This window comes from Bubalus bubalis, chromosome 4 (genome assembly GCF_019923935.1).
Source record: "Bubalus bubalis isolate 160015118507 breed Murrah chromosome 4, NDDB_SH_1, whole genome shotgun sequence".
Lineage (NCBI taxonomy): Eukaryota > Metazoa > Chordata > Mammalia > Artiodactyla > Bovidae > Bubalus > Bubalus bubalis.
Window position 1 is genome coordinate 48,415,842 of NC_059160.1, and position 27,446 is coordinate 48,443,287.

Sequence of the window (27,446 nt, forward strand, 5' to 3'; positions counted from 1 at the left end):
ATTTTTAATACAAAGCAGAAGCAACATTCAGACTTCAAGACTACGGCCTGGCCTTCATTTGGCAGGTAGCCGCTTGTAGAAGAGTATCAAGGTGAGCAGAGGGGAGGGAGAGGGGGTGAGGGGGAGAAGGGGAGAGAGAGAGGTGGGTATAGGAAAAGACGGCACAGCCACTTTCCCTGGATGTTTATAGTTGACTTTGCTAGAGATGTAAACAACATAATATTTGTTACCAGAATTGTATGTCAAATTAATTCTTTTGTTCTTTGTGTATGCATGCTCAGTCATCTCTGACTCTTTGCAACCCCATGGACTGTAACCCACCAGGCTCCTCTGTCCGTGGGATTTTCCAGGCAAGAGTACTGGGGTGGGTTGCCATTTCCTTCTCCAGGGAATCTTTCTGACCCAGGGATCTAAGTGCCTTCTGCATTGGCAGGTGGATTCTTTACCACTAAGCTCCCCTTTTGTTCTTCCCTCTCCCTTTTTTCACAAGTGCAAAACATTGAGCAGAAAAGCGATATACCTTATAATTTAATAAGTTCCTTAATGGTAGGAGGATATCCTATACTTTTGCTTTTGGTGTGTGTAGTGGGGAAGATGTGGTGGGGACTGGAAACCTAGGGCCCCATGGAAACCTTCCCTTTCAATTTTTCATGGTCTCTCTCTTGTTGGAGTAGGAGAGATAAAAAGGCAGACTGGAGCCCAGAAGTCTTGCTCTACCCAAGCAAGGCAGAATTTCTATACCCTAAATAGCAAGGGATTACATGCAGCTGTCTTCCTAAGAGAACGAGCTTGCAGGATTCAGCTGAAGGGTTTCCAGGAGATGGAGGGAGAGGAAGGAGGGCAGCCAGTGTGGGCTGTTAAAATGTACAAGATGCAAAAATTGATTCCTTTCTGCAGCTGTATCCTCTGTTAAACAGCATCTGACTCAGAGGAGTCTATGCACAGCCTCAGTGCCATGCTCAAGCAATTGAAAACTTTCTACGATTATCCTTCAAAACCTAAGAGAAATTGAAGAGGAAAAAAAGAACAGGGTCATGGACAGTCTGGGTGGGTAGGGGCGTCAAGAAAGTGAAAAACTTATGCCACACTCCCTTCAAATGAAAGGGAGGAAGGCAGGACCTAAAATTTCTTCCCCTTTTCAGAATAGCAAGCTCTTTTATCTATTTGCTCTCTTTTTCTATGCTTACTCTCCACTTCCCCTCTGTTCTTTCTTTAGTCTTTTTACTTGGTGTGGGGCTTTTTTCCCCTTGATTTTTCCACATTTTAAACAACTATTAAAACAAAACATAAAGCTGACAAAACAGGCACATATCATTTTATAACCTATCCTCTGAGCTCGTAACAATATTTAGCATAATATCGCTCCCCAGAGAAAGCCATTTTTAGAAAATGGCTTGAGCTGGCAGCAAACTCAATAAATTCCATGCTCCCTGAGCTGTGTGTGACCTCACAAGTCCAGAGATGGCCTTTCTTTGTCCTCTTCCAATGAGAGAGATTAGCAGTTTCCCCCCAGTCCACAGTAGTGGAATTCAAGATGGAATCAAATTCACCATCAGTTGGATGAGGCTAGCATTATCAGTCCTTATAGAATAGTACAACAAACACCAAGGTTATAGTGGACTTTTATCAGAAAGTAATCTCAAAATTTCTTTTTCCTCCTCAGGACTAAGGCTTTTTGAGGGGGAGGATCCTTTATGAAAGATTCTATTGGGAATAAATTATCCCTGGTGACAGTGGGGGGAAATCTGAGTTTAACCACTGCTCCAAGCTTCAGACAAGTTACCTGCTTCATGGGCAGGCTGGACAGTAAGTCTGGCAGACATGACGTCTGAGTTGTGACAGCTTGAAAGACAGCCTTCAGAATCAACAGCAGAGGGCCCATTGTAGCACTATTGATAATAGCCAAAACATGGAAGCCAGCTAAATGTCATTGACAGAGGAATGGATGAAGAAGATGGACGTATATATGATGGAATACTACTCAGCCATAAAAAGGAGGAAACAATGCCTTTGCAGGACATAGGTGGGCCTAGAGATTATCATATTAAGTGAAGTAAGAGAGACAAATAAACGGTATCACTTATATCCACTTACATGTGGAATCTTGAAAAATGATACAAATGAACCCTTTTATAAAACAGAAATAGACTCACAGACTTCAAAAACAAACTCATGGTTATCAAAGGAGAAAGGTGTGGGAAAGAATGAATTAGGAATTAACATACACACTGCTGTTGCTGCTAAGTCACTTCAGTTGTGTCCGACTCTGTGCGACCCCATAGACACTGCTGCTAAGTCGCTTCAGTCGTGTTCGACTCTGTGCGACCCCATAGACGGCAGCCCACCAGGCCCCACCGTCCCTGGGATTCTCTAGGCAAGAACACTGGAGTGGGTTGCCATTTCCTCCTCCAATGCATGAAAGTGAAAAGTGAAAGTGAAGTCGCTGAGTCGTGTCCGACTCTTAGCGACCCCATGGACTGCAGCCTACCAGGCTCCTCTGTCCATGGGATTTTCCAGGCAGGAGTTCTGGAGTGGGGTGCCATTGCCTTCTCCCCCATAGACACTACTATATACAAATAGTCAACAAGGCCTGGTGCATAGCACAGGAAACTCTACTCAACATTCTGTAATAGCCCATATGGGGGGAAAAAAACCTGGAAAAGCATGGAGAGAGAGAGAGATATATATATGTATAACTGAATCACTTTGCTGTACACCTGAAACTAAAACATTGTAAATCAACTATATCTAATATAAAATAAAAATTAAACCAAAAGTAAAAAACAAAACCAAAAAAAAAAAAAAACAAAAACCAGCAGAGGGCCATTTCTGACAATGGTTTAATGTCTTCCTGACTTCAGAAGGGATCCTGAGGATGTTATCCAATAGGGATTAGGGAAACTGCACTGGATTTGGAATCAGGAAGACATGAAAGGTCTGGGGTTCCTTTCCAGATAAATGCCCTACTGGCTCATACTTTTGTTCACTCGTGTCTACAAAGCTGCTGGGTCTCTACTCTGTGCAAGCACTATGCTAACTATTAGAAGGAGACAGCATAGAGTGGAAAAGAGTTGCTCAATTTTTAGCATGAGCCTTCCCAGGTGGTGCACTGGTAAAGAATCTGCCTACCAAGGCAGGAGATGTAAGAGACACACACGGGTTCAAACCCTGGGTCTGGAAGATCCCCTGAAGTAGGAAATGGCAACCCACTCCAGTATTCTTGCCTGGGAAATCCCATAGACAGAGAAGCCTGGCAGGCTACAGTCCATGAGGTCCCAAAGAGTCTGACAGGACTGAGCACGCACTCACAGCATGAGTTCAATTCTCCTGGGGAGGTTGTTAATAATGCTGATTGTTGTTGTTAATAATGCTGATTGTTGTCGTTAAGTACTAGAGAGATTTTAATTCAGAAAACCTGGGGCGAGGGCCCATGTCTACATGTTAGGAGAGCCTCAGGTGATTCTTGTGAAGAGAAAATGTTACGAGACAGCCATCGTTATGAGAGACACTGGCTTTCGGTAATGAAAACTGTAGGCGTTGGATCTTACGGATAACTTTACATCTTTATATTATTCCTTTAATCAGAATCAGAATAACTTAAAACTATGCAAAAGCAGGGCTAAGAGGGAAACTTAGAGTTGTAAATGTTTACATTAAAAAAAGGACTAGGGGAATAGTCAAGATGGCGGCAGGATGGCCCTGAGCGCACCTTCTCTCTCGAGCACACCAAAATCATAACTGCCTCGGGACAACCATCTATGAGAAAGACTGGAACCTACCAGAAAAGGCCTTCTACAATTAAAGACAAAGAAGGAAACACAAGGAGATGAAAAGGAGGGGTGGACTCGAGATACAATCAAATCCCATCCTCCCTGGTGGGAGACCCATAAACAGGAGAAAAGTATCACAGAGGTTCTCCTGCAGACATGAGAGCTCCGAGCCCCACATCAGGCTCCCCAGTCGAGGGCAGAGGGGTGGGGGAAGACGAGCCCCACAGAACTAGGGGAAATAAGAGTCTCACTCAGAAGGGGCATACTAAATCTTGCTCGCACTGAGTCCAAGTGCAAAAGCAGTAATTTGATAGAAGCCTGGGCCAGACCTACCTGCTGGTCTTGGAGCCTCTCCTGGAGAAGCGAGGGGTGGCTGCAGGTCACCATGGGGATGGAGACACATATTGGGGAGCGTTCAGCCACAGGGCCCTGCAACGGCTGATATCTTGCCTCGCTAACCCTGAGACCTGGCTTCAGCCAACACCCACAAGCCAACTAGCTGGGATGGGACACAGGCCTTCCCATCAGCCCACAGGCTGCCTAACCACTAAAGAGCCACGGCTGCCTTTGGACATGCCTCCAGGAAAGGCCAGCCCACCTGAGGGCAGAGACCCAGCTCTACCCACCCCTGCACCTGCACTGCCCGCTCCCTCTAAGAAGCTTTAATTAACTTCTGAACCCCAAAGGAGCAGACACTATAAGCAGAAAGCCGTAATCCTGCATTACAGGCCGGACACTACTCTGGAACCAGCTGAGCCCTGGCCCTGCCACTAGGAGAGCAATGCAAACTTCTGGACACTCCAGACTGTCTGGAGTGCTCAGTCGTGTCCCACTCTTTGTGACCCCATGAACTGAAGCCCACCTGACTCCTTGCGACCCCATGGACTGCAGCCTGCCTGGCTCCTCTGTCCATGGAATTTTCCAGGCAAGAATACTGGAGTGCGGTGCCATGCCTTCCTCTAGGGGATCTTCCCAGTCCAGAGATGGAACCTGAGTCCACTATGTCTCCTGCACTGTAGGCGAGCTCTTTTCTGCTGAGCCACTGGGGCTTCCCCAGACCTCATACCAGACTGTATGAGTAGGTGTCCCTGTCCAGTCCTCCATCCAGACCCACTGCACTTCCCCCACCCCCTGAAATGACCTGAACAGAGCTTTGGGACCCCGGGCCCTGCAGCCAGACTCCAGGAACCAGCTCTGCCTGCCAGTAGTCCTACACTAACCATGGGACCTGACCTTACCTGCGAGTGGATGGGCAGCAGCCTCAGAGACTTTGGGACCCTGACTCCACTTACCAGGCAGCCAGGACGAGCCCCAGGGCCCCTTAGGATTCCACACCAGCCTCCTCACGACCAGGCCCTGTAAAACAGCAGCCAGAAGCAGCTTCTGCACAAGTCAGAGCCTGGCAACCAGAACAGGGGCCAGCCAAGAAAAGAACTACCTCAATTTAACAACCTTGCTTAGAGAATTCCCTGGTGGTCCAAGGGTTAGGACTCTGTACTTTCACTGCTGAAGGCATAGGTTCAATCCCTGGTCAGGGAACTAAGATCCCACAAGCCCTCCAGTGCAGCCAAAAAGAGAAAAACCCAAGCCCTAACTTTATACTTCAAGGAACTAGAAAACAAAGAACAAACAAACTAAACCCAAATCTAGCAGGAAAAAGGAAATAAAAAAGATCAGAGCAGAGATCAGTGAAATAGAGAACAGAAAAAAATTTTTTTTAATCAAACTAAGAATTGGTCTTTTGAAAAGATTAACAAAACTGACAAATCCTTAGCTAAACTAAGAAAAAAAAAGAGAAAAGATTCAAATAATAAAACCAGAAATGAGTGAGCTTTATGACCCATGCCACAGAAATAAAAAGGATTATAACAGAATACTATGAAGATGTGTATGCCAACAAATTGGATAGCCTAGATAAAAATGGATACATTTCTGAAAACACACAGCATACCAAGACTAAGTACTGAAGACATGAAAATATGAACAGACCAATATCAGGTAGGGAGACTGAATCAGTAATCACCCCCTTCCCCCACTTCTGCAATACGATCAGTGTCTTTATAAAAGGAGATTAGCACGCAGACAGAGGGACAACCAGGTGAAGACATGGGGAGAAAGTGGCCACCCACAAGCCAAGGAGAGAGGCCTCAGAAGAAACCATGCTGGTAGCACCTTGATCTGGGACTTCAGCCTCCAGGAACGTGAGAAAAAAAATGAATCTTCGTTTTTTAAGCCAGAGTCTGTGGTACTTTGTACTTCGTTTGTTACCCCAGCAAACTGAAACAATGCCATGAGCATCAGCTTCCTCCATATTTGGGGGAGCAGCAGCAGTGCCAGGTATAGAAGGAGGCACAGAATCTGGGGGGAGCCTACGAGCCAGTGAGAATCAGAAGCACCCCTTCCCATGCGTCTTGCCTGCAACCTGGGAGACCCAGCCAGGGGACAGAGCTCACGGACCCTTTCTCAGTGGCAACAGTGGGTGACACGTGGGTGGTGTGAGGCTGGAGGCCAGGGGCTCTGGACCCACGCCTGTGAATGACACCGGGCTGGGAACAGAGCCACAGAGGGTGGTCAGCAGGCAGGCAGAGCACGGGGAAGGCGAAGACCAAGTTCAACAAAGACCAAAACCTCCCCGCTGAGTTTCCAAGAGTGCAGTTCAGGCCAGGCATCTTCCTGGAGTGGCATCAGTTACCTGGGACAAAAAAACCCACCACTGAACCAGTGCAAGGAGGTGTGTAGACTGGGTTCTCCCACGGACTTGTAATTTTTCAGGGAATGGGACAATGGGAGAATAAATTCCTTTTCACCACTGGATGTCACCCTTGTGCTAGCAGGCTTCCTTCTTCATCAAGTTCAGTAGAGGGACAGAGATGATCCTGTCACTGCTTCCCTGTGGAGGTTTAACAGTAGAGGCAGTCAGGGATCCCTTCATCAAGGACCAAGGCTGAGAAGGATTTAAAAGGAAAGTGGCACACTATTATATACAAAATAGGTTAAAAAAAAAAAAACAAGGACCTTCTGTATAGCCCAGGGAACTATATTCAACATATTGTAATAGCCTATAATAGAAAACAATCTGAAGAAAAAATATATATAACTGAATCACTTTGATGGACACTTGAAAGTAACACAACATTGTAAATCAACTATATGGGTGCGTGCATGCTAAGTCGCTTCAGTCATGTCCGACTCTTTGTGACCCATGGACTGTAGCCCGCCAGGCTCCTCTGTCCATGGGATTCTCCAGGCAAGAATACTGGAGTGGATTGCCCTGGCCTCCTCCAGAGGATCTTCCCGACTCAGGGAAGAACCTGCATCTCTTCCATCTCCTGTACTGGCAGGTGAGTTCTTTACCACTAGCGCCAACTGGGAAGCCCTAAATCAACTATACTTCAACTTAAAAAGGAAATTGATGGACTAATGGGAAAGGAGCACTTCCTCTGGATTACTTTACAATAGTGTCTCTTCACTTTGTCTGCATACCAGAAACTTCTGGAAAGCTTTAAACAATTTTATGCATGAATCCCACCCTCAAGATCTTCTGTGTGGATTGACTGCGTGTGTAGCAGGGACATTTATAGTTTCTTCATGCTTGCCCATTCATTCATTTTCAATTATTTATTCACTCATTTCACAAATGTGCTTTCAGTACTTGCCATTTTCCATCCTTGTGCTAGAAATAAAGACCGTAAAGATACCAAAGCTTTACACCCCACTTCAGTTACTTTCAGCCAGTGGAGGGCAGACCAAGAGACTTCCAAAAGAACTTAATAACTTCTATAATAGAAGTTTAAAAAATGTAGGAATAAGGGCATCAACAATGCACAGTGGGGACACAGTTAAGAAGAGTTCACCTCTGCTTCGTGAAGTGGGGAAAGTCTCTTCTCAGAGCTGGGTCTCCAGGAAAAATGCTACCTTAACCTTCTTTGAAAAGGGATTTTAAGATAGTCCTGGTGAGAGAGTCATTTCCTAGGCAGGTTGATAAGGAGTCTAGGGGTCCCCAAGGAGAGAGGGGTCTGGAATTCTCAAGGAGAAAGAAAGGACAAACTTTTTTTTTTCCTCTACATTCCTTAGGATTATATAACAATAATGTATCCTGCCTGAGGACAGTCTCTGGATTAAACCTTCTGGCTAATTCTGTTATCTTAAAATGTAAATTATGGGAGTAGGTCTGGTGAGGTCTTTACAACCTCCAGACATTCTTTGGATTCATTGGAGAGTATATAACTTCATTGCTAACACTAGCAAGCGGGTATTCTTTCTGCCCCCTTCTGATGCCTATATCAGAAGCTTTCTCTATCTCCTTTATACTTTAATAAAACTTTATCACACAAAAGCTCTGAGCAATCAAGCTTCGTCTCTGGCCCTGGATTGAATTCTTCTCCTCCGGGGGCCAAGAATCCCGGTGTCTTCGTGTGATTCAACAACCTTTCACTGGCAGGGGAAATAGCACATTCAAAGGCATGAAGTGAAAGTGTTTAAAGGTTGAAAAGAGCTTGACTGGTTCTGGGGGCCCTTGAGCTGAGGCAAAGGTCCAGCCCTGCAGAAAGCAGTGGGGTCTAAGATCGGCTGCACACAAAGGCAGCGTGAAAGCTGCGCCACACCAAGGAGTTTGGGCTTTCTCTTTCAGACTGAGAATATTCACCTGGGAAGGGGCAGAGCATCTGGGTTTTAGAAAGGTTGCTCAGGAAGAATGACCTTGGGATGGATGATGGATTCGAAAGGGGGGAGTTAGGGCTAAGCTGGTGAGGGGACTGTCAGAATGATCTCAGTGAGGAACGATGAGAGACTAACTAGCAGCCCGACAGGAGCCAAGCAATGAGACATTTCCGGGGTCACAGCATTTGACCTGGATTAGGTGGGTGTTGGGAATTAGGGATATAGTGGCGGATTAGAGATATCTTGATGGTTTCTACCTTGGGAGGACGATGAGCCTATAAATAGAGACATTTCCAAGCAAGAAACCTGACATTTCAGTGAAATGCAAAGTTAGAATCTTCTCTAATGGTTTTAGTGATCTTCTGAATTGTAGCCCCTTAATTTCTGCATAAGCCTTTATGTGGCTTTCTTGTCCTTCTGAAATAATAAAGATAATGATTATCATTATATGAATTTTAGCATTACACAAATAGTGCTTTCTCTGGTAGTGAAATGAGTTACTTTCTTAGAATTCATGATTACGTCCCGTTAGCTCTTAGCTCTTCCAGCCTCATGTTTCCAGTGTTTCTTCCCTCTCTCCTAATAATATTCATTTTTCTGTTCTAAGAGCATTTAATCTGATTCCTCAGAACCAATGTGTATATTTTCCCATTTGTTCTTTATTTTAATCATGCACCTTATAATATGCAAAAAACCCCTGTTAAACCTTGGGGACATACAGAATAATAAGATGGTCTGTCTCATTTCAGGACCTAGAGTTTACATGCAAAACAAGTATATAAACATTGAAACACACATTTAAATGGTATAGGGAAGAGGGCATGAAGGAGCAGAAAGAAATGCATGACTGATTTTTACCAGGGAAAGGCAAGGGGTGGTGATCCGAGTTTCATAGCGAAGGTGATAGATGTTCCAGCTGAACCTCCCAGGAAGAGTGGGCATCTCAAGGCAGAGTGGGTGGGGAAAGCATCCTGGGAAAAGAAAGCAGAATAGACAGAGTCACAGAAACCCAAAATGCTTGAGATGCGGGGAGAAATGAGCAGGTCTGTGTGCATCTTAACTTAGCATGCATGTCATCACTTCTGCTTGCCTTTCCAGCTTCATCTCATGAAACTCTACCCTGGCTATAAACAACCTTTCCATACACTAGTTAAAAGCATGGAAAGCTGTGGAAGCCTTCCTGCTGCTGCTGCTGCTATATCGCTTCAGTCGTGTCCGATTCTGTGCGACCCCATAGACGGCAGCCCACCAGGCTCCCCCGTCCCTGGGATTCTCCAGGCAAGAACACTGGAGTGGGTTGCCATTTCCTTCTCCAATGCATGAAAGTGAAAAGTGAAAATGAAGTCGTTCAGTCGTGTCTGACTCTTCGCGATCCCATGGACTGCAGCCTTACCAGGCTCCTCCATCCATGGGATTTTCCAAGCAAGAGTACTGGAGTGGGATGCCATTGCCTTCTTCGGGAAGCCTTCCTAACCATAGCCAAATAATAGAGATATTGTTGGCACACCTGGGAATTGATGGAGAAATGGAGCAATAAGGCATTTGAAGATCATTGCTCAGCAGTTCCCCCTTAGAACACTGGGTGGCGGTGTCCACCCACTAAGCGGGAAAGACAATTTGAAGCCATTTTCAGCAATCATTTTCTTGGGAGTTAGGACCATTCATCCCACCTGAGGAATATGTAAGGCAGTTGGGCAGCCTGCTCTGAATTGGGACAACTAAAAATGTCTGATGAAGAGAAAGAGGGAACCTGGCTTTCAAACTGATTTTGAAGTGGAAGCAGAATTGAGACCCATGATACCAGCCCTGGTTGGTTGATAACATGTTTTGCTAGGATCAGGAGCACACACACACACACACACACACGTCATGTAACATAAATGTAAAGTAATTTTATTGGTGGAACTACTTCAGACAGATGGGTCAGCTGGGTGTGCTGTTCCCCTTCTCTTCTTGTTCTCTTGAGAAGTATGTCAATAGCTTTGGCCACCCTAGAAACACCAAGGAAAGTTCCAATAGAAGGACTCATTCCCATAATTGTACAAAATCACAGGGAATTTCAGAAAGAAAGAGGAAACAGTTCACCTGGCTGGTGAACTAACCTGACTAGGGCTTAGCTAGGAGAATTTCCATTCCAACACTGTGGCTATCAATTAGAGAACCCATGTTTCTTCAATTAGCAAAATCAATTCTGCTGAGCCAGCTCCAAGCCACATAACCCAAAGTGGAAAGAGAAAGAGCCCCCAGACTGTGCACTAGGACAGCCAAATAATGGAACATTCTTTCCTAAATACACTGCCTGGATCTCCTATAATCCACCTTTTAAATTTTATTTATTTATTTATTTATTTATGGCTTCTCATTGTGATCTTGGCAAGGCAAAAGTGAGCAGTGGTGTGAAGCGAGATCTTAATTCCCTACCCAGGAACCTGGGTAGCCTGGATGAAAACCAGGAATCCTAGCCACTAGATCAGTGAGAACTAGAGGCTAGAAGCTATTTTCCCCCGATTTTTTGCCTCTAGTAAAAAATGCATTTATCACAGAGGCAAAACCATGAATGCAGGTACAAAATTGTTAGAGGCAAAGCACAACAAGTGGGAGAGCACACAGAAAAATGGTTTGTTTAGATGAGACAGAAGCAAAGCAGAGATGCACACCCGGAGAGAAAGAAAGAGTGTGGGTGTCCCCCCTAGTAAGGAGGAGTCCAGTAAAGACGTGGTTAAGTCATTTATATAAAGCAGTTCTTCTGGGTCTTTGTCTTCCATCAGGTCAAATATCTGGTTTCTTTTTCCACACCTGACCTACCCTGGGACCCTAACCTGGATGCACATGCACCCCTCAGCCAAGATGGATTTCGAAGTGAAGGATTCTGGGAGGAGGAAGACTCCTATGACCTGGCGTTATCCCCTGACTTTTGACCCACAAGGAGCTTTTCTGCGCATGTGTAGTGTCTCCCTTGTCCCCAAAGAGGGGGGAATGGAGATCCCTTAATCCTTTACTCAAGCGAGGTTTTGCCCCTCTTTGTCCTTGCCATGACTATTACCATAAGCTGTTCACAAGAGACAAACACTGGCTATTTACCCTGTTTCTGTTGTTACTTCCAATTTGGAGGGCAAACAGGACACTGTAAATTCCTCAACTAGAGCCGACCTATCTCTTGTCTCAGGAAATGCCAACAGTTATGAGTATCCAGCCCACTTCTTCATTCCCCATGAAATGCAAACAGGAAGCCAGTTGTAAATATCTAACCTGGAGCCCATCTGTCACCTAACTCAATTGCAGTGGCTTCTCTTATTGCAGAGTGTGGGCTCTAGGGAGCACAGTGTTTAGCAGCTGAGGCTCGTGGGCTCAAAAGTTGTGGCGCATGCATTTTTACTGGACCAGGGATCAAACCCATGTCCCCTGCATTGCAAGGCAGATTTTTAACCACTGGACCACCAGGGAAGCCCTATAAGCGATCTTCTTATGGTTAAGGATGTGGCAAGGTGCCCATAGTCACATAACTTATTAATGGCCAAGTTAGAAGATAAACCTATTAGTTGGATACTGAAGGACATACCTGCGTTTTAGAGAGGCAAAATATTCATCAGGAAAGTAGAGAAGTTCTTCCCACCCACAAAACAGTAAACATGGTATGTTGATTTGGTGGATTCCCATATGCTACCAGGGCTTGACGTGTTTAGCGTGAGCAAGGAGAAAGACTCAACAGAAAATATTTCTGAGCCCTACTCTCCTCTCCATTCATTCCCTTATCAAAGTTGGCTCAGAGAAAGAGTCATCAGCACGTTTTATTTTTATTGTAATTTAAGCAGTTGTTCACCCTGCACAGAGACATTTACATCAGCAGCGTTATCTTTAGTTGTAAAAGGAAAGACTCTGCCCCCAGGTCTTTCCTTTTACAGGAAAGGGCAGGGGGGCGGGGTGGGTGGTGTTTAGATGCCGAAATTAAGTGATGGAGGGGAATTAGTGAACACTTGGATGTTTTAGAATCATTGCAATTAAGCACCGCTCTCTTTCTACCACACAAACATGTGCATAAAGACTGGCACCTTTCTGGGCATGTGAGAGATGGCCAAAACAGTAGTTTAATGAACTCAAGGTTTAGTATCCTGTTGAGTAATTCTGCCTAACCCAAAACAATATCCCCAGGTAACCCTTCCAGCCCTCTTGGTCCTGGAATCCCACAGGGTCCTCAACTCCAAGGTCAACAGGGTGGAATGAGGTGCTTGTGAGTCATTTCCACTGTCAATGGCTCTTACCCCACTCTACCTCCTGCCTTTTCAGTAGTCAAATGTATTTGAGACATACATACTGTGAGAAAAAGAACTTCATTCTTTATACCAAAAGGAGTCACAGAGGTGGGAGTTAGGGCATTAGATAAATTAACTGTTGTTGGCTCTAAGAACTGACTGGGTTTCAGCAAATTTTTACCCATCTAGGCAGGGAAGGCAAGTTAACTCTTAACACAGTTCTGACCTCAAATATTCCTGCTTCAATGAGGATGTAAATATAATCATGTATGATTTATTTGAGGGAGCTAGGGTCCCTGGGGACCTCTAAGTACATAAAACAGAACTTGGCTTCCATAGGCGGAGAAGAAAAGGATTTCCTTGAGAAACAAATGCCAACAAGTTGAATATTAAATGCAGCATTATCTTAGTTGTAATTAACAACTAGTCAAGCCTGGGGACATCTACAAATAAGTAACTATTTCCTGTGGCAAGAGATACTTTTTAATATATTGTGGAATTCCATTTTCTGATGTTATCAAAGAATTATATGTCAGTGTTCACAAAAGATTTACTTCTGTGAAGCAAAATGTTCCTGAATGGAGTCAGGGTACCGTGGTTAGTTCCTCATAATTAAAGTGGAGGGAGAATACAAGAGACTATACTGTGAAGTTTGTTGGTTTCTACAATAACAGAGTCCACGTGTTATTGCCTATCTGTGTGGTCCATGAGCAGAACTGCTACAAAACTCAAGCTGCTGCTCCTAGATTTCGAGCAGTGGCCCCCAACCTTTTTGGCACCAGGAACCACAGGAAGACAATTTTTCGTGGACCGGGGGATGGGGAGGGGAATGGTTTCGGGTTGCTTCAAGTGCATTACACTTACCATGCGCTTTATTTCTATTGTTATTACATCAGGTCCACCTCAGATCGTCAGGCATTATCACATCCTGGAGGTTGGGGACCCATGGTTTACCAAATTTTAGGCAGAAGTGTCGAAGTGACAGTTCTTCAGACAGAGGCAAGTCAACTACTGCACTCTTGAATTCCATCACTGCCCCCGAAGTTGGAATTGTGGGTCCTGTCAATATGCACAGTCCTGGAGCTGGCAGAGTGTTCATGGATTAGGATTAGGAAATTGGTCTGGCTTGTTAGAGCACGAGGACAGTTCCTGGAAGGAACGTGCTGGGATGTACCTGGCTGGGAGTTAGAACAGGAAAGAGAACCTAGGGCAGAGATAGCCTGACTCAGATGTTATATTGTCAGCCTAGTTGGAGTTGTCTGTATTGAATTTTTAACTTAAATTCATAAGAATTTATAGATTTACAAGTTGTAGATTTAGACAGACATTTCACTAAATGTGCCTCTGTTTTCACAATGAATGCATTAAACAGAACAGAGTACATGGCACTTATTGGGTTTATAGAAACAGGTCAATAGAGCAGAGTGGTTAAAACCTGTGGCCCCTAGGGTCAAAGTCCCTGTTTCAAAGGTGGATTCTGGACAAGTTTACAAACAATTGCTTTGCTTCCGTTTCATTTTCTATAAATTGAAGATAATAATATAACGAATATTATGAGCTCGTTGCATATTAGGTAAAATAAACATGCAAAGCCTGCTACGTAAGAAATTCACAGTGTTAGCTATTAGTTTTGTTGTTGTTGTTCAGTCGCTAAGTCTGTCTGACTTTTTGACCCCATGAACTGCAGCACACCAGGCTTCCCTGTCCTTCACTGTCTCCTAGAGTTTGCTCAAATTCAAGTCCATTGAGTCAGTGATGCATCCAACAATCTCATCCTCTGTCATCCCCTTCTCCTTCTGCCTTCAATCTTTCCAAGCATCAGGGTCTTTTCCAATGAGTCAGCTCTTCCCATCAGGTAGCCAAAGTACTAGAGCTTCAGCTTCAGCATCCATCCTTCCAATGAATATTCAGGGTTAATTTCCTTTAGGATTGACTGGTTTGATGTCCTTCCAGTCCAAGGGATTCTCAAGAGTCTTGTCCAGCACCACAATTCAAAAGCATCAATTTTTTGGCACTCAGCCTTCTTTATGGTCCAACTCTCACATCCATACATGATTACCGGAAAAACCATAGCTTTGGTTATATGGACCTTTGTTGGCAAACTGTTGTCTCTGCTTTTTTAATATGCTCTCTAAGTTTGTCATAGCTTTCCTTCCAAGGAGCAAGTGTCTTTTAATTTCATTATTGTTTTTAAATCAATAAATTGAGACTTCTCAAATTATGAAGTTATATATAATAGGAAGAGATATTTACATTTTTTGTCTTAAACTTCTGAATAATCACCTCTCAGATCAGATCAGTTGCTCAGTCGTGTCCGACTCTTTGCAACCCCATGAATCGCAGCACGCCAGGCCTCCCTGTCCATCACCAACTCCTGGAGTTCACTCAGACTCACGTCCATCGAGTCAGTGATGCCATCCAGCCATCTTATCCTCTGTCGTCCCCTTCTCCTCTTGCCCCCAATCCCTCCCAGCATCAGAGTCTTTTCCAATGAGTCAACTCTTCACATGAGGTGGCCAAAGTACTGGAGTTTCAGCTCTAGAGTACTGTATGTTTCTTTCTTTTGTCTAGCGTAAGTTATTCTACATATTATAGGAATGAAATAATTAAAAGCGTATTAAAAACTCAAAATCAGGCTTGAAACAAAGTAAGCAGTTTTAATATTGTTGCTTTTATTGAAGGAGGAAACAGAACAGGCTCTGTCTTGAAAGCAGGGCTCCATCTTGGGCCGGACTGTGGTCTTTGAGCTATATGGCCAGTATCTATGGAAACGATATACCAAGTGGAAAACCAGGCCCACCCCCCTGCCCCCCCCAACTCCGCCGCCAAGGAAGAGCCCCAGGGCTCTCCATCACCTAAAAGAATACCCTAATTATCTGTGTATCTGAATAGAATCATACATTCTATTATGCTTATTGGGATATGACCACAAGCCTATTGATAATTGTTTACTGTTAACTACTTAAGGCTTAAAGCTTATGAATTGCAGGTTAGCTTTGATTGTATCTTTCTTTTTCCTTTGTTCAGACTAGTTTCAGGGAATTTTGGGGAAGTGGCTTTGGGCAAGTACGCTTAGGGTGTATAAGGTTTTCACAAAAACTGGTAGGGGTCCTTGACTAAGAGGAGACTCTGCCTTGGGCCCACCGGTGTAATAACCTGCAATCCACTATCTACATTGTCCTTCTGAGCGAGTTTGTTTCCCAGAACACGAGGCTACAAGATTATAAGGAACTCTTATCTGTAATTCCCATGAAGAAAATTCCTCCTCCTTCCCCAGGCATCCTGACTTGTGGAAAGAAATTTGAACAACTATAGAGCCTCTTGGTTTTTCTGTTCTTATCTCCTGAGCTTCATTTAGATAGATTTAAGTAGGCTGATTAAATGAACTGATCTCAATAAATGTTTGATTTCTTATCTCTCTTAAGGCTAATAGGCTGGTTAATTTTTAACCAGAGAAAATTTAGGGCGATTGACATTCACACTGGAGTCCTTCCCTCTACACCCCTCTGGCAGTGAGTTGCTGGAGACCAGAATCTGATTATTGAAGTAAGTGGACTCCACCCTTGATCTATTCCTCTTTGAGCCGCATGAGAGCCCCAGAATATGACCCCAGCTGCTGCCTTATTTTTCCTTCTCCCTACAGGATAGGACTGGGTTTATGAGCTTGGATTTTGTCCTTGGCATTCACAAGGGCAGAAGCTAAGGAATTAAAGGATGCCAGCGGGAAAGGCATGAAAGCTACATGTCCTATGTGCGTCTTGATGGCTGACATGAAATTGCCACAGATTTAGGAGCTAAAACAGCATCCATTTATTATCTCATAGTTTCCATGAGTCAGAAGTCTGGGTGAAACTGTGGGAGTGGGGGAGCACCATGTGGGTTCCTGGGCATAGAAGCCTTTTTTTTGTCCCCTGTTTCTTGTAGGCAAGATTCCAGCCTCCAAGACCTTCCCTGAATTCCAAAGGGTGGAGTCCAACTGTTACTAATCAAGGGAGGAACAGCCAAGAAACCACCCAAGGCAAGATTGAAGGTACCAGAGAAACTAATCAAGATTAGGAAAACAACCACCTCAGACCATGCACACCTAAACCTTGTCAGCAATGGTGCACTGAAGTATTGAATTCTTGGGTCGGGAAGATCCCTTGGAGAAGGAATGGGCTATCCACTCTAGCATACTTGGGCTTCCCTGGTGGCTCAGATGGTAAAGAATCTGCCTGCAATGCGGGAGACCTGGGCTCGATTCCTGGGTTGGGAATATCCCCTGGAGGAGGGCAGGGCAACTCTAGTATTCTTGCCTGGAGAATCCCCATGGACAGAGGAGTCTGGAGGGCTACAGTCCGTGAGGTCACAAAGAGTGGGACACGACTGAGCGACTAAGCACACACACAGTTTCAGTTGCAGCATGTGGGAATCTTCCACCTTCACTGCAGTATGCAGGGTCTAGTCCGCTGACCAGGGATAGAACTCGGGCCCCAAGCATTGGGAGTGCAGAGTCATAGCCACTGGACCATCTCAAACTCTGTCTTTGAGATTCAATTCAGCACAGGAGCACAGAGGCCAAGCTTTCGGCATCATGGGCATAATATAGATAAGAGGACTTCTCTGTTGAGAGTCCCAGGAGGCCAAGATCAATGTGCCCATAGGGATGCCTTCCTTTCTGAAGGCATCAGAAGGAAAACTCTGCTTCCAAGCTTATTCAGGCTGTTGGGAGAATCTGTTCCATGAGAATGTAGGTCTGAGGTCCCTGTTTCCCTTCTGGCTTCAAGTTCAGGACGATTCTTAGCTCCTGAAGGCTGCCCTTCGCCCTCAGCTGTTCATTTGTCTGCCTTTCTCTTTTGCCTTCCTTTTCTGCTTATGAGGGCTCAGGTGATTACATTAGGGCTGCCCCAGACAATCGAGGATTATCTCCTTATTTTAAGATCAGTCTGTAAGCTGATAGGTAAGGGGTCTCTGGAGAAAGAGAACCAGGCAGGCTTTCCTGACTTAAGAGAAGCCATTTTGCGATCTAAGCCTTGCTGCAGTGCTTGCCTTTGAACAGGTCTCAGTCATCAATGATCTTAAGGGAACAAAGGAATTCAGGAACAGAGAAAAGGCAAATGAACAACCCTATTGTATTGATGGGGCTTCCCAGGTAGTGCTAGTGGTAAAGAACCTGCTGCAGGAGACTGAGTGCAGACCATCCCCGACTGGGAAGATTCCCTGGAGGAGGGCATAACAACCCACTCCAGTATTCTTGCCTGGAGGATCCCATGGACAGAGGACCCTGGTAGGCTACAGTCCATGGGGTCATAAAGAGTCGGAGAAGACTGAAGCGACTTAGCATGCACACACGCATTGCATTGATAATTCCTCCTCAAGGATTATACATAAGAATATATCTGAGTTCTGCAGGAACTAAGGCAGAGCATGCGGGATGGAATGATTATGCTGACCCTTCTGACTTCAATCAACTAAAGCTGGAACTCTGTCAACTATGCCCCAATCATATGCTGAATTCTCCTCTGCTCGAGCGCCTTCATGAATATGCATGTACCTTAGCTCAAAACTTACTCAGTTTTGCTGCTGGAGAGACACTAATTTGGGAAATATCCCTGGTGTCCTACTTATTTGCTGCAAGTAATAATAAACCTTTTCTTCTCTCAGTCTTTGGCTTGGTTGTGTCTATTGGCTCCACATCCAACAAAAGGCAAGCCTAGTTTTCAGGTGACAAGTTGCACGTATGACAAAACACAATCACAGAAGTGAAATCACATCCACAGGAGGCTGGGCATGAAATCCTGGGGGAGTGACTCTCTCAGCCACTATATGTTTTAATTTCTCTCAGGATGGACACCCAAGATTGGAGTTGCTGAATCATACAGTTCGTATGTTTAATAAAACTCCCAAACTGTTTTCCACAGCAGCTGTACCATTTTCCATTCCTTCTAACACTGAGGGGGAGCTTCAGTTACTCTGTATCTTTCTTTAAAATTAATTAATTTATTTTAATTGGAGGATAATTTCTGCTCTACATCTTTGTATTATTAGTATTTTTAAAATTTTAATTTTCCTAGTAAGTATGTAGTCACGTCCTGTGTTGACTTTAATTTGGGTTTCCCTAATGACTAATGGTTTTGGAACATACTTCAATATATGTTTTTAAATTTTCCATCTGTATATCCTCTTTGATGAAATGTCTGTTCAAGCCTTCCATTTTCTAAAAGAATCGTTTGTTTTCTTAGGCTTAGGTTTAGAGAATTCGTTGTGTACTCCCTTTACAAGTTCTTTGTCAGAGACTGCAAATACTTTCTCCAGTTTGTGGCTTGTCTTTTCCATCTCTGAGCAGTGTTTAAGAGCAAAATTTTTCTTTTCCAGGAAGTCCCTTTATTGAATTTTGTCTTTTGTGATTTAAGTTTTGATGTCATGTTCAAGAATTCTACCTAGCCCAAGATTAGGAATATTTTTCTCCAATGTTTTCTTCTAAAAGTACTACAGTTTTGCATTTTACATTGAGATCTATCATCCATCTAGAGTCAATATTTGTATGAGGCATGAGGTTTTCATTGGAAGGACTGATGCTGAAGCTGAAGCTCCAATACTTGGACCACCTGATGTGAAGAGCCTACTCATCGAAAATGACACTGATGCTGGGAAAGATTGAGGGCATGAGGAGAAGAGGGCGACAGAGGATGAGATGGTTGGATGGCATCACTGACTCAATGGACATGAGTTTGAGCAAACTCGAAGAGATGGTGAAGAACAGGGAAGCCTGGGGTGCTGCATGCAGTCGATGGGGTCGCAAAGCGTCAGACTGAACTGTCAGACTGTTTAGTGACTGAACAAACAAACAACAAGTGAGGTTTAGGTTAATATTAATTTTTTCAACCACCAGTTGTTTCAACATCATTTTTAAATTTTTTATTGGAGTACTATTGCTTTATAATGTTGTGTTAGTTTTTATCACACAGCAAAGTGCGTCAGCTGCACGTATACATATATCCCCTCTTGTTGAAAACTATCTTTTCTCTGCTGAGTTAGCTTTGCATCTTTGTAAAAAATAGGCTGATTGTGTGTAATTTATGTAGACTTTTCTTTATGTTCCATTGATGTGTGTTTATATCCCTCTGCCAATACCACAGTGTCTTGATCACTAACATTATATACTAAATCTTAAAATTGAGCAGATCATAAATCATATGATTATATCAATTGATGCAGAAAAATAATTTGACAAAATTCAATACATATTCATAATAAAAACTCCCAGCAAACTCGGAATAAAGGGGAACTTCCTCAACTTGATAAAGAACATCTTCCAAAACAGTTACTGTTGACATCATATTTATGGTCTGAAAATTATGTCTGGTACATGCATGATCCTTTAATTCTCTTCCCTGTGGTTTTGGCTCCAGCTGCAGCCACATCAAAATTCTTAGCAAGGACTCTCCCCAACAAGAAGTACTTTCTCCAAACAGAATTTAGGGCACACATGAGAAGATAAAATGTTTCCCCATCTTATTCTATGTACGGTCAAGTTCTAACCTTTCCTTGATGAAGGAAATCTCTATTATCATCAATTAGATATATCCTCAGTACAACATTGACTAAAAAAAAAAGGATCAATATTTTATTACACAAAAGCAAAGTAATGACAATGGTTCAACCCTTTGCTTGCAAAAAATATTCTAGAAGCGAAGTCAAAGGATTCACTCACCTACATGTTCTGGGTTGCTTACTGGGCATTTACAGTCCCCTGCTAGGTCAGACGGAGAAGGCAATGGCACCCCACTCCAGTACTCTTGCCTGGAAAATCCCATGGACGGAGGAGCCTGGAAGGCTGCAGTCCATGGGGTCGCTAAGAGTCAGACACGACTGAGCGACTTCACTTTCACTTTTCACTTTCATGCATTGGAGAAGGAAATGGCAACCCACTCCAGTGTTCTTGCCTGGAGAATCCCAGGGACGGTGGAGCTTGGTGGGCTGCCATCTGTGGGGTCGCACAGAGTCGGACACGACTGAAGCAACTTAGCAGCAGCAGCAGCAGCAGCTAGGTCAGATGAGTTTATTCCCTTTGACAAGCATTGATATGCCAGTTGGCCTTGCATTTTAGGCAAGTAGTGGTTTACAGGAAAATAACAAGCAGTTATTCACTTTTGAGTTATAGTTCACCCACTTCACTGTGTTCAGTGCTGAGCTGTCCCCTACCCTAACTCAGAACTAACTTCTAATTTATTCTCTTTATAAAAATGTCTTCTTCCCATACATTTATATATTTGATATAGATACGAAAGGAGACATTTGACCCAAATTTTAGAGTTCATCAAAGTTCAGGGCCATAAGGTTCCAGGGAGAAAGAATTAAAAAAGGGTAATAAGAATATGAAGTGTTCTATAAATAGTTTGATTTGTATAAAATATAATAAATTACAGATATTTTCCTTATAAGATTGTCATTGGGATCAAAAAAGGCAAGTGCCACGCATGTTAAAATAACACGTGCATGCTAAGTCACTTCAGTCACGTCCAGCTCTTTTCACTCCTATGGACTGTAGCCCTCCAGGCTCCTCTGTCCATGGGATTCTCCAGGCAAGAATACTGAAGTAGGTTGCCATGCCCTTCTCCAGGGGATCTTCCCAACCCAGGGATCAAACCTGAGTCTTACATCTCCTGCATTGGCAGGTGAGTTATTTACCACTAGCATCACCTGGGAAGCCCATGTTAAAATAGTATCTAATATTAATTAGCACTGCATACTTTACATTTGTTTGACCACTTAATTATGTATCACAATGTTGGTTCCACTAGTACATTATTCTTACTGGGAATTACCCTCAGTTCTAGACTTCCTGCTCTACATTTGGCCTTCTGTTCAGAAAATGGTCTGTGATGACTCCAGATCTGGTTAAACATAAGGAATAAGTCTTCAGAAAGAAGTCAGAATAGGAGAAATGGCCTCCTTATCCTGGTCTTATATGTATTGACAGCTGCTTCCATAATAGACCTGCTGGAAGGGAAATCTGAAAATGATTTCGGACTTCTAGTTGACAATCCTACTGGGCCCAAGATCCAAATTCAGAAAGAATGGGTGGCCTAAATCCACTGTCTGATTAAATATTAATTTTGTTGTCTCAGTTTGGACCAGGGATAAATATTTGAACAGGCAGCTTCATATCATTTAGCTAAGGCCTTGACGGAGTGAGCAGTGACCAGAGCCCAAGCCTCAGACACACAGCTAGGCATTTCAGAAAGAAATCTGAGAGACGCCCATCCCACAGAGGAAAGGCTCTGTCCTGAGAATGGCTGGTAGGAGACGGACGGATGTTGTGGGAGGGGGGTCAAGTATTTGTAAGCGGATGGATGGAGTGTATCATTTTGTTAATAGAGGTGAATATTCTAGTGCCAAAAATGGGTTTTCTGAAATTATTTCTCTGGAAGACAGAAACATGACATAAACATAGAGTGAATATATCCAAATCAAGGTGCTTCTTGTCTCTGGAAGACAGAAACATGACATAAACATAGAGTGAATATATCCAAATCAAGGTGCTTCTTGGGGGTTGCTGTGCTATAAGACTTAGCTGAACGAGAAAGGTGAAAGCCAGGAGCAGAGGGTTTGGAGAAACGAGAGGGCAGGGCCGTCAGCTAACAATTAACTAATTAAAAGTACATAGCTGAGAACGCTGATTCTTAATTCAGAATGCTTTGAATAAGAATCTTGCCTCAGACTGTAACTGGGGTTTCCCAGGTGGCTCAGTTGTAAAGAATCCACCTGCTAATGCAGGAGACGTGGGTTCGAACCCTAGATCAGGAAGATCCCCTGGAGGAGGAAATGGCAACTGGCTTCAGTATTCTTGCCTGGAAAATGCCATGGACAGAGGAGCCTGGCGAGCTACAGTTCATGGGGTTGCAAAGAGTCGGATTCCACTGGGCGCACGAGCACGCACCCTCAGGTTGTAACTGACTAGCAATCTGGTGGGAAATAAGTAGAATCACCTCTTTGAATCTCAAACCACTAATCTGTAAAATGAAATATAAACTTTCCCTTGTAGGGGTGTAATGAACAGCTAGGTACAGTTCTAGACCACCAGCTTCTTTGCCACAAACATCGTGGTCGCACGCATTTTCACTACAGACATTGTCACCTCATAACCAACTGGCCATAAGGCAATTTTGCTCTAAAAGATAAAAATAATGAAAGATAAAAGAGGGTCACTTAGAAGGATATAACAAAACATTTAAGAAATGAATAATGAAATTTTAAAACTTAATTGTGAAATACAATTATTTGAATACATTAAAAATGTGCAGATTCATGACAATATCATGCAAATAACTGATTTTACTTTATAGATTGTACTTAAGCACTTGTCTTTTTTTTTTTTCTTTTGCTTATGGAGTTCTCTCTTCATTCAACATTGCACTTTTTTGCTAAAACTTCCTCCTTCAGTTTTCAAATACTAGGATGCATGTTTGTAACTGAGCTTTGTATTGCATTGTGAAATCCTCTACAGGATTGTTGCTCTCTTAACATTGTGTCACATGTCCAGTGACAGATGTTCCAAAGTTCCATGGGAAATATTGGTTCAACTTTTTGCCTTCAAATCACCCAAGGATTTGCAAACTGATATGTTGTTATTTTCTAGGATGATATGCAGTCTGACTTTGTACTATCTTATTTTACACTTGTAGTAAGTTTTATCCACTTATTTTCTATCATGTCTTTATATGTAGCGGTTATCATCCACTGTTTTAAGATCACCACGCCTACTCATCACTATCAGGATCATTATGAGGACTAAGATTTATGTAACATAAAAATGGGAGTACTGCATCCATGGAGAAATAAAACCAAACAACAGTCAGCCAGTTGAAACTGAAATCTCAGCCAGTTATTTTTTCTTTTATGGCAAAATTGCCTTAGGTCAAATTAATTATGTAGCAAAAATGATTGTGGTGACAATGCTTGGGGCAAAGATGCTTATGGCAAAAATAGCAGGCGTGTGATGACTTCTTACTGATATGATGTTTCTAGCCCAATGTCTTTTCCATAATAAGCATTCAATATGTAGTAGGTTGGGGCTTCCCTCTTAGTTGGTAAAGAATCTGCCTGCAATGGAGGAGACCTGGGTTCAATACCTGGGTCAGAAAGATGCCCTGGAGAAGGAAATGGCAACTCACTCCAGTATTCTTGCCTGGAGAATCCCATGGACAGAGGAGCCTGGCAGGCTACAATCCAGGGGGTCGTAAGAGTCAGAAACAACTTAGCGACTAGAGAGAGCGAGAGAGAGAGAGATGCATTAGGTTCTCATAAGAATAAAGGATTTTGTATTTAAGAATTGTGTTTGAGTGCTTTCTGTGTTCTATCAGTTCGAAGACAGATGAAGAAAAAATGTTGACCTTTCAGGATTCAGAAACAGTTTTAGCTGAGTAATTATTGCTGTATATGAATGATAAGGAAATTTCAGGGAGTAACTTGCTCAGTTTACTAGTAAGGGCAAAGTTGTTATTTGAGTCCATGTGTTTAGTTCTAGACATGATACCTTTCCTGGGCCAGGTTGCAACTCTACCTATCTACCCTTCATATATAAATAAAACAAAATAAAGAGCAGAAAAAAAGAAAAAACCTTTCTCTTTGTTTCTTTAATCAAGATCTCCGGATATTGGTCAGCATCATCCTAATGGCAAATGCTGTCCTGGAGAAAGGAGGGTGTACCGGACCTCCAGGGCCGCCAGGACACCCAGGACTTCCAGGTATAAGAGGGCCTCCAGGTATAAGAGGTGAGAAATACATTCTTCTGCTTTTTATTTGCACCTTCTGTTTCATGTTTTTGGTAGGAATGTCATAATCCTCATAAACTCAGGAGCACAAGGCATTGAGGATTAAAAGAATGTGGAGGAAATGGTCAGCTGTAAGGCTGGGTTCCAGGGCAGGGGAACCAGAGCCCAAATCACAGGGAACAAGAGAGACTGGCCTAGTTCTAGAACCAGGGTACTGGGATCCATGCAGTTTAGTCACGGTGGGAACATGTGCTAAGTAGAGTCAGTATCATGAATCAGACTGTCTGATAAGCAGCAAAAAAAAGGGTTTAATAAGTGTAGCGGGGCATCATGTATCGTCAGAACATTGGGTTTCATTGAGCACTTAGAGCCCCAAACCTGCTGCTAAGTCGCTTCAGTCATGTCCAACTCTGTGCAACCCCATAGACGGTAGCCCAGCAGGCTCCACCGTCCCTGGGATTCTCCAGGCAAGGACATTGGAGTGGGTTGCCATTTCCTTCTCCAATGCATGAAAGTGAAAAGTGAAAGTGAAGTCGCTCAGTCGTGTCCGACTCTTAGCGACCCCATGGACTGCAGCCTACCAGGCTCCTCCATCCATGGGATTTTCCAGGCAAGAGTATTGGAGTGGGGTGCCATTGCCTTCTCTGAGAGCCCCAAACCTAGTTCTTATGAAAAGGATGATGCCCAGGGAGCACCTGAGTACAAAGCAAGATTCTTCCCAGATTCTGTCCTGGTTACCAGGACTTCTTTGTAGCCAATGAGACCAGACCAAGAGGGGCTCTCAGGAAAGACCACAGTTGTGTGTCATCTCTTACGGAGCCATTATCATGGGTCTTAAAGGTTAGATTTGGTAATCGAAAGGCTGTCTGGTCCCCAGACTTAGACACCCAGGCCTTTTTATCGTCTTCAGTAAGATTAGAATCATTAGCAAGAATTTTCCTTCCCAAGGTTGGGACGATCCCCTGCAGAAGGAAAATTTCTGCTGGGAAGATCCTCTGGAGAAGGAAAATTCTTGCTAATGATCAAACCCGGGTCTCCTGCATTGCAGGTAGATTCTTTACTGTCTGAGCCACCAGTGAAGCTCTTAGCAAGAATTAGTCCCACCCAAATCAGGATGAAATAATATATAGGAAAAGGTTCTTTACTGACTGAGCCACCAGGGAAGCTCTAGCAAGAATTAGTCCCACCCAAATCGGGATGAAATAATATATAGGAAATAATACGTATGCACCACGCATAGGTACTGTAAATACCTTACGTGCATTGTCTCTTTACAACTTCACAATAATCACATGAGATGTCAATAATAATATTTTCAGATGAGGAAATACAGCCCAGAAAGATTGATTAACTTTAGTAAGATTACACAGCTGGTCAGTTTCAGAGATGTGACTTGAAACCATTTAATCATACAGCAAAGATCAATCTCTTAACCATGATATTATTTAAAAAAAAAAAAAGTGGTGGTTTCACACATTGACTGGGTATCATCTTTTTATTGGATTCTATGACCTTCTTACTGTGTCTTGTCCGTTTGTCCAAGGAATACCAGGTTTCCCAGGTCCACCGGGAATTCCAGGGCCAAGTGTAAAATGTCCGTGCCACAGAAGGTCCGCCTTCACTGTGAAGCTCAGTGGCCAGCTGCCTTCCCCTTCGAAGCCTGTGCCCTTCACAGAGGTCCTGTACAATGCCCAGAAAGACTTACAGGAGGACACTGGGGTCTTCACATGCAGGGTGCCAGGAAATTACCATTTCCTCTTCGATGTGGATCTCCATCACTGCAAGGTGACTGTTCAGCTGATGAGGGACAAAAGTTCTGTCTTAGAAAAGCATCAGGTCTCCACCAAAGAGCCCAGGAGTCTCTCTGGCATGTTGACCCTGCTGCTGCACGAAGGCGAGAAGGTGTGGCTGGAAGCAAAAGTGGAAACCGAGAAGCCAGAGCAAGCCCAAGTTACAATTTATTTCTCTGGTTTCCTGACATAGTTCTGGCCTCTTTCTGTAGCAAAAGCAAATCCCTTATGATTCTGCTGTCAAAAGCAAACAAATAAATATGCACTATATCTTGGCCTCTTGTGCTTTCCTTTCCTTAGCATTTTGGAATTTTGGTGAATAGATTCTCTGTTCATATGAGAGAACTGGTAGGTTTGGTCACAGTAGAACTGGACCTTAGAATTCTACTTCAGAAATCATGACATTATTTCACTTAAATCACTCTTCTGATAGCTTTCAGGGCCAAGCTGCCTCCCTGTCCCCAGATCCCCATTACTGGATGGACACCCTCTTATCCAAGAGAAATAGGCTCACGGTGCCTCCCATTCCCCAATCTACTTCTCCACCTAAGTGACAAGTTTCACCACGTGCGCCTCCTCATCTCTCTAATTCTTCCCTGTCTGTCACTCACACCATGAATCTGGTCAAGTCATTTTTATGGTTAAAGAAGGTTGAAGAAAAACACACTGCCATCATCCTTCTTATGATAATGATAAGATTTAGTCTCCTTCTGTAACAACAAAAACTTGGGGAAATTTATATGATTTAAGCTAACACTAATTGATGAAACGGGGAAAAGAACTTAACTCAATAGAAGTTTATTTCTCACTTATTAAAATTCCAATATTGGTATTCCTGGCTGGAGGGTGAATCTCTCCTGAACAGTGATTCTGGGATTCAGACTCCTTCTGTCCTTTATGGCTCTGCTATCTTTGACATGTGGCTTACAAGCTTCCATTATTCTTACATCAAGAAAATCAAAGTGGAAAGATCCTGGAGAGTCCTGTGGGAGATGTTTTTTTAACTGGGGAATGCCAAGGGATGGGTCACAAAAGTTTTGCTTGCATGCCATTGACAAAAATTCAGTCATTGATTATCCCTAACTTTACCTCCTTCAGAAGTGTGGAATTTTGGTAAATAGATCCTAAACACTTAAAAATCACTCTTCTCATAAAGTCACAGATGTAGAAAACAAACTTATAAAGTGGGGGAAGAGAGGGTGGAATGAATTGGGAGAGTGG

The 27,446-nt window shown here is 43.4% G+C and overlaps 1 protein-coding gene and 3 long non-coding RNA genes across 5 annotated transcripts in view; 2 read left to right on the forward strand and 2 right to left on the reverse strand.

The window, feature by feature from the left end:
* The window catches only part of LOC123333228, a 37,999-nt gene extending 33,298 nt beyond the window's left edge, over positions 1–4,701 (reverse strand). The window contains exon 1 of the long non-coding RNA XR_006550440.1: positions 4,104–4,701. This is a non-coding gene — a long non-coding RNA (uncharacterized LOC123333228). The remainder of the gene's footprint in view (positions 1–4,103) is intronic.
* Positions 4,702–6,263: 1,562 nt separating this feature from the next.
* LOC123333072 lies at positions 6,264–9,713 on the reverse strand. The gene is made up of 2 exons (XR_006550245.1): positions 9,288–9,713; positions 6,264–6,660 (listed from the first exon to the last, which is right to left on the reverse strand). It is a non-coding gene; the product is annotated as an uncharacterized LOC123333072 (long non-coding RNA).
* Positions 9,714–16,174: 6,461 nt separating this feature from the next.
* Positions 16,175–16,872, forward strand: LOC123333073. Its single transcript, XR_006550246.1, has 2 exons — positions 16,175–16,225; positions 16,604–16,872. It is a non-coding gene; the product is annotated as an uncharacterized LOC123333073 (long non-coding RNA).
* Positions 16,873–21,806: 4,934 nt separating this feature from the next.
* LOC102399749 (protein HP-20 homolog) lies at positions 21,807–26,500 on the forward strand. 2 transcript variants are annotated; one of them, XM_006073632.3, is made up of 3 exons: positions 21,807–21,960; positions 24,307–24,435; positions 25,979–26,500. In XM_006073632.3, the coding sequence occupies exons 1-3, from the start codon at positions 21,954–21,956 to the stop codon at positions 26,416–26,418; spliced, it is 576 nt and encodes a 191-aa protein (XP_006073694.2). In that variant the 5' UTR covers positions 21,807–21,953; the 3' UTR covers positions 26,419–26,500. The 2 variants fall into 2 exon arrangements, with proteins under 2 accessions (XP_006073694.2, XP_025139350.1); XM_025283565.2 differs by lacking the exon at positions 21,807–21,960 and adding an exon at positions 21,996–22,041.
* The last annotated feature ends 946 nt before the right edge of the window (positions 26,501–27,446 follow it).